Genomic DNA, 7,491 nt, shown 5'->3' with positions numbered 1-7,491 from the left:
ACCTCCCGCCACACTGCACCCCCTGGGCACCAGCACCGGGGACTGGACCCTCCACTGCACCGGGACCCCCTCCCCGTGCATTGACCCCCCCTCACCGAACACCGGGCCCGGATCCCCCTTTGTGCCCCCCTGTGAGAGTCTGTCTGAAATACCCTGTATTTTTGCCTCACGATTGTCATGAAGAAAAGACCACCGAAAGGCTTAAAACTGTTGAGCCAGTGCAGGGTGGGGAGTTATGTGTCTCTTAGCTCACTGTTTCCATAGGAGTTATCTGCTACACGCCACGCTGAACTTGATGGGACATTCTGCCCTTTATTGAACAATGCATATGCACTTTCCCCCCACCTCTCAGCCTGGCTGGTTTGAGCTGTGGGGGTGACCCCTTTTCCAAGAGAAGACCCCTCTTGCCCGCCTTCAACCATCGTGACAGACAAGCAGAGATGCAGGCCCCTCCATCAAGGGACCAAGACAAGAAGCCCCTGTGCAAAGAAACCCCCCTTGCACCTTCTTCCAGAGACTGGGAGTGAACCTCCCCCAACTCGGGGAGGTGTGCAGTGGGGGGGAAGGCTGCCCAGAGTAAACGCAGGTGCGAGCACTGGGCCATGAAAACAATGGTTCTCACCGGTTGCTTGGCTTGGACTCTGTGTACCCCCTGTTCTGTACTTTCCCCCCTGCAGACCACTGTCTCGGTTGTGAAACCACCTCCCTTCCCCAACCAAAAATAGTATAACTGGGGTCCGGTTCAGCCGTGCCTTTGAGATCTCCCCGGACGTGGCCTGGTGAGCTTTCGACGGCTGGACCTCGAAGAAAAGAAGCAACACCATGCTCCTGTAGCTATACCCATATCCCTCTTTCCTCCCTCTTTTCCTTATCTTCTCATTTTTTCTCCAGTTCCCCCTCACCAATGCATTTCTGTTTCCAATAAAATTGCTTTTGTTGATTTTGTTACTGCAAACCCCCTGTGCCTTTGTTGGTTATTTTGCACCTTAAAATCATCGTGTCACCCGTTCATTGGGACGGATCGTGACTTCCCCCCCCACCCATCACGGGGGTTCTGCCCCCTCCCTTTGACCCCCCCAGGAACAGCACCATGACTGGGGGCCCAGGAGCAGGACCGGGGGGGCTCTGAGCGCTGGGGGGGCACAGAGGGGTCCCCAGCACCGGGGGTCCCCTTGGGGCTCAATCCAGTGACCCCCCCGCATTATCACCAGGGACCCCCATCCAATTTACCAGGACCCCACCATTCACTGTCTCCCCCCTTCACTGACACCCCCAAAGCGCTGGGACTCCCCCAGTCCATGAGCCCCCCCAGTGCAGCAGGACCTCCCACTCACCGCCCCTCCCCCATCCATGCGACCCCCCCCTCACCGCCCCCCACTCACCAGGACCCCCAATCCATGGGACCCCCCCACACTCACCAGGACCCCCAATCCATGGGACCCCCCACACTCACCAGGACCCCCCAATCCATGGGACCCCCACACTCACCAGACCCCGCCCCCCACCTCGGCACCCCCCGGCCCCCCTCCCCATTGATTGAACCCCCCACAACGCCCCCAGCCCCTCCCCCTCGGCCCCCGAGCCCCCGGCCCGCGTTGGGCCCCGCCGGGGCCGGGCTGGCTGCACCCCCCCGGGCCGCCGCTGAGCGGAGCCTGTCAATCAACGCCGATCTGTCTTGTAGCCACGCCCACAGCGGGGCGGGGCCGCCCGGGGCGACCAATGGGAAACGGAGGAGCGGGAGCTTTAGAAAGGATTATGAATGGGAGCGTGGGAAAAAGGGCGGGGCCACGGGAGCGACGGCCAATGGAGAGCGGGGGGCGTGGCCTGGGATGGGCAGGAAGGGGCGGGCAAGGAATGGGGGCGGGGCCCCGAAATTACCCCAAAAAGCCCAAATCCCCCCAAATCCCCAAACTCCAGTCAAGGACCACGAAATACTCCAAAAATACCACAAAAAAAAAGTCGAAACTCCAGTCAGGGACCATAAAATGACCCCAAATGCCCCCAAAATTGCTGCAAATCCAGTCACGTAGCCCCAAATCCCTGTAGGACTCCCCAGATTCCCTCGGGATGCCCAAAACCAAGTCGGGACCCCCCAAAATCTCCTCAGCACCCCTTAAAATCCCCCTCAGATTCCTGCAGGATCCCCCAGATCTCCTCAGGACCCCCCAAAACCCCCCTCAAATCCTCTCACAACCCCAATTCTCCATAGAGACCCCCAGAATCTCCACAAACCCCTCCAGGGCCCTCAATTCTCCCTCAGGACCCCCCAAAACCCTTCATATCCCCTCAGCACCCCCAAACCCCCTCACAACTCCCCCAAACTCCCTCAGGACCCCCAGCTCTCCCTCAGGAACCCCCAGAACCCCTCAGGATCCCCCACATCTCCTCATGACCCCTCACACCCACTCAGGACCCCCCATTTCCCCTCAGAACCCTCCAAAACCCCCAAACCCTCTCAGATCTCCCCAGATCCCTTCATGACCCCTCACATCCTCTCAGGACCCCCAGATCCCCTCAGAACCCGCAGTTCTCCCTCAGGACCCCCCAAATCCCCTCACGACCCCCCGCAAACCCCCTCAGGACCTCCAATGTCTCCTCAGGACCCCAAATTCTTCCTCATGACACCCCAGTCCCCCTCAGATCCCCCCAAATCCCCTCAGGACCCTCCAAATCCCCTCAGGACCCCTCACATCCCCTCAGAACGCCCCAGTCCCCCTCAGAATGCCCCAAATCCCCTCAGGACACCCATTCTCCCTCAGGACCCCACAAACCCCCTCAGAATCCCCCAAATCCCCTCACATCTCCTCAGCCCTCCCCAGTCCCCTCATAATCCTCCCAACCCCCCCCTCACCGCCCCCCCCCGCTCCCGGTGCTGACCGCGGTCGCTGTCGCCCATCCCGCGCTGCCGGGGGATTCCCGAGGCTCCCTGGGCGCCCCCAAATTCCCGCCCCCCCCCACCTCCGCGGGTCAGCCCCGCTCCGCCGCAGCTGGGCCCCACCGGGACCACAATGCCCACAATGCACCGCGGTTCTGCCGGAAGCGGCCGCCGCCGCGGGGAACTTCCGCCAAGACTTCTGCCAGACGCGGCTTCTGATTGCTCCGCGCCGCGTTTGGCGCTTCTCGCCAGAGGTCTCGAGAGAAGCAGCGCTGCAATCTTGGTTGAGGGCAACTCTGTGGGCTCCTCAGAGCTCTCCACGTTCCTTCCTAAATCCGGCCGGGAACGGCGGAATGAATCCGCCTGGAGATGGCGGGACGGAGCCTAAATCCACTGGGGATGGAGCCTAAATCCCGTGGGATCGAGCCAAAGCACCCAAATCCTGGAGCTTCCATGGATTGGGGCGGTACTGGAAAGGGCGGGCGGTGACGTCACCTCGCCTGGCCCCGCCCCCCTTTAGGCGCTCCTCGTGAGGCGGCTGCGCCGTTTGTGCGCGCGTCCCCAGCGAGGCCGGTGCTGAGCCTGGACCGGCGCCTGTCCCGGGACTCGTTCGCCACCCGAGCGTCCCCAGGGTGTCCCCAGTGACGATGGAGCCCCAAGAGGTGCGACAGGAAAGGGGAGAGGGGACACGGGGGGGGACAGCGGGGACGGGATGGGGAGGGGACACTGGGAGAGAAGGAACAGTGGGGGATGGGGGAGACACGGGGGGTGGCGGGAGGGGACAGGGGTCGCAAAGGGGACAGGCGGGAGTGGCAGGAAGGGGGGAGGTGGCAGAGGGGTGGAAGGGGGTGCAACGGGGTGGTGAAAGGGAGCAGTGGGGGACGGAGGGGGACAACGGGGGAACGGTGGGGGTGGCAGAGGGGATGAGGGGGTGACAAAGGGACAGAGGGGACAGCAGAGCCCTCCAGGGAGGGGACAGAAGGGACCCCAGGAGGGCACAGGGGCCACCGCAGGAAGCCACAAATGCCACCAGGTCCCTGACACCTCCCCTGTCCCCTGCCCAGGTGTCCCCTGCCCAGCTGCTGGAGCGGCAGGTCGCCGTGGTGGCCACCCTGGGCACGGTGGTGGCCGCCGTGACCGGGCAACACAGGGACGTGCGGCGGCGCGTGTCCCCAAAGTTCCTGCATGCGGCCCTGGGGCGATTCACCCAGAGCCTCCGTGAGACCCTGGACCACGGCGATGTCACCTCCCTGGGCCACCGTGGTGTCCCCTCCCTGGGCCAGGCCCTGGCTGCCTTTGAACCCACCCCAGAGGTCTGGGACCATGCGGGAGCTGTGGCCAAGGCCTGGCGGGAGTTGGTGGCCACGCTGGAGGAGAGATGGAAACGCCTGGCCTGGGAGGCTGCTGAGTTCTGTGTTGTCTGTGAGCAAATGGACCCCGCCCGGGCCAGGGACCCACAGGACGAGGCCACCCACCGGGGGACAGCTTGGGACAACCTGGTGGCCACGGTCCGGTGGTCGACAGTGGCCCTGGACTGGGAGGAGGAGGTGGCCTCGGCGGAAGCCACACGCGATGCCCTGGAGGCAGCGGCCACCAGCGAGGCCATGGACGAGGCCGTGGTGGCCACCAGCCGGGCAAGGGTGGCCACCAGGAGGGGACATTGGGCAGAGGCGGCGCTGGAGCCGCTGAAGCGCTTGGTGACCGCGTGTGACAGAGCCATGTTGTTCCTCTTGGATCTGCAGTGGCTGCTCGATGAGTTCGAGGCTGATGTGGAGTGGGCATGGGCAGAGGAGGAGTCCTCCAATGTCCCCGAGGCCTTGGCGGCCAAAGTGGCCGAGTTTGAGCAGCTGTGGGATGCCAGCGCCCGCCTGTTCAGGGATCATCTGCTGGGGACACTTGAGCTCATTGACAACATCCTCTCGAGTCCCTATGCTGGCCCTGGTGGCACCGGTGGCCCAGGTGGGCCCGGCAGCCGCGCAGTGGCCGAGAGGTGCCAAAGAGCCATCGAGGACATCCCGAGGCTGCTGCAGGGACAGTGATGTCACTGCTGTGATGTCATTGGGGCAGTGATGTCACTGGGGAGACTTGTGGACACTTGAGTGCCACCAGCTCCTCCTGTCCCAAGAGCCCCCAAGTGCCACCAGCTCCCCAAGTGCCACCAGCTCCTCGTGTCCCCAGGAGCCCCCCAAGTGCCACCAGCTCCCCAAGTGCCACCAGCTCCTCGTGTCACCAGGACCTCATGCAGGAGAACCTGGCGGGTCCCTTGGGGCTCAGTCCCGTCCCCCCCCCATTATCAGCCAGGACCCCCCTGTGAGAAACGGGTCAGAATTGAAATTTTTATAAAAGTTTGTTAGGGGATAAAATCCTGGTGCTAATTGCCAAAAGCTCACCCTTAATTAAGCCGTGTTCTTTACGTCCTGTTACATCACAGAGGTTCATGCATATTCATGAGGGTTTATGCATATTCATAACATATTGTTGATCTAAAAAATTACATGAGTAATAAAATAGAAATATATATTTTACAAAAATATTTTATATTAATATATTTTATATGAACAGAATTTATATTATATTTATATATAATTATATTAATTTATCATATTATTTAAAATAATATTTTATGTTAATATTTTATATATACATAAATATACATATATTTTTCTATGTTCTGTGTAAATTATTTTCAAACATTCCTGGAAGTTCAGATGTACTTTTGTTTGGTTTTAACCCTTGACTTGCCTCCACGCCATCTTGTGCATTAAACCAATTTATTTCATTTCTCCTTGTGGTTCCATCGTGTCGTGTTTTCACTCTCTGGTGACGGGAGAAGAATTCATAAATTCTTCCTTTTTTTGTGCTGTTTTGGCACTGGGATGGAACTGGGGACACAGGGACACAACTGGGAACACTGGGACAGGATGGGGGACACTGGGATGGGACTGGTGACAGTGGGACAGGGACACTGGGCTGGAACTGGGGGCAATGGGAGGGGACTGGTGACAGTGGGATGGGGATACTGGGACAGGACTGGGGACTCTGGGAGGGGACACTGGGATGGGGACATCAGAAAGGGACTGGGGACAGTGGGCTGATGGCACTGGGGTGGAACTGGTGACACTGGGAGCACTGGGATGGGGACACTGGGATGCTGGCATTGGGATGGAACTGGGGACACTGGGAGGTGAAATGGGACAGAAATGGGAACACTGGGACAGGGACACTGGGACAGCATGGGGACACTGGGATGGGGACACTGGGATGGGGACAATGGGGTGGTGGCACTGGGCTGCACTGGGAGCACTGGGCTGGTGGCACTGGGACAGGACTGGGGACACTGGGCTGGCACTGGGTTGCTGATGTCAGCATTAATTAATTAATTAACCCCCCAAGCCCCGATTGTTTGTGAAGGCAAATCTCTTTTTGCATCCATCGCTCAGGAGCCCTTCCCATTGTTCCTTTGATCTCTCGGTGCCGGTTCGATCTCCCCGCAGAGCCAGAGCCCATGGCCAAGGAATGGCACCCACCGGAAAGGGGCGGGGCGAGGTGACGTCACCTCCCAGGCCCCGCCCCCCGCATGGCCACGGCCCGCAGGTGGCCCCGCCGATGGCCAGGTGACACCGCGATGTCCCCTCACCCGTGGGCCACCTGGCAGGACACGGCCACCGCGGGCAGGGCCAGCAGCAGGTGACCGTCCTCAGCCACCCCAGGGACACTGCGGGGACACAGGGACACCGCACAGGTGGCACCAGAGACATGACAGTGCCACCAGCCCAGGGCCACCAGTTCAATCCCAGTGGCACCAGTTCAATGCCAGTGTCCCTGTGCCACTGCCACCAGTCCTGTCCTGGTGTCCCCAGTTCCATCCCAGCGCCACCAGCCCAGTGCCACCAGTCCAGTGTCCCCAGGGCTGCCCCACTGTCAGCACCCCAGTGTCCCCAGCTCAATCCCAGTGCCACCAAGCCAGTGTCATCATTCCAGTGCCACCCACCTGGTGTCCCCACCTCTGTTCCAGTGTCCCCAATCCTCCTCAGTGTCTCCAATCCTCTCCTCCCAGTTTCCCCAGTCCTGTTCCAGTTTGCCTGCCCCATGTTCCCAGTTGTGCCCCAGTGTCCCCAATTCCATTCCAGTGTCACCAGCCCAGCGTCCCCAGTTTTCCATCCCAGCCAGGGTTCCCAAGGGGAAATATCTCAGTGACAGCGCCGTGAAGCAGCTCCCTGGCTGTGCTCCCCTCAAGGAACGTTGGGATGGATTTACTGACCACTGGTCTCTCAGTGGGGTCAGCGATGTGTCTGACACAGAGTTCAGATCAGCCCAGGCTGATTTATAGAGTGGGCATTTATTTATTTATTTATTTATTTATTTATTTATTTATTTATTTATTTATTTATTTATTTATTTATAGGCTGCATGGTGCACACATGAACTGATAGATTACATTGCACCAACCAGCAGCTACAAGGAATCATGGATAATCAATATCAGTATCAAATACTGTATCAAATTGCTGGTGATCAATAACAGTGTGCAAAAGGCAATACAAAAGGCAAAAGGAAATTATTAAATTGTCATTTATGACCCAGCTGGGCTGCAGGCACAACGGAAAGCTGGAAGCT

The 7,491-nt window shown here is 59.4% G+C and overlaps 1 protein-coding gene across 1 annotated transcript; it reads left to right on the top strand.

Annotated features, from left to right (window-relative positions):
• The first annotated feature begins 3,070 nt into the window (after window positions 1-3,070).
• Window positions 3,071-5,369, top strand: LOC115916636. The gene is made up of 2 exons (XM_030970349.1): window positions 3,071-3,537; window positions 3,940-5,369. Exons 1-2 carry the CDS (start codon window positions 3,523-3,525, stop codon window positions 4,912-4,914), a joined length of 990 nt encoding a protein of 329 aa, XP_030826209.1. The 5' UTR covers window positions 3,071-3,522; the 3' UTR covers window positions 4,915-5,369.
• Window positions 5,370-7,491: the final 2,122 nt, after the last annotated feature.

Source organism: Camarhynchus parvulus, unplaced genomic scaffold, assembly GCF_901933205.1.
Source record: "Camarhynchus parvulus unplaced genomic scaffold, STF_HiC, whole genome shotgun sequence".
Classification (NCBI taxonomy): Eukaryota; Metazoa; Chordata; class Aves; order Passeriformes; family Thraupidae; genus Camarhynchus; species Camarhynchus parvulus.
The sequence above is the reverse complement of the archived record's forward strand: the minus strand, read 5'-3'. Positions and strand labels throughout refer to the sequence as shown.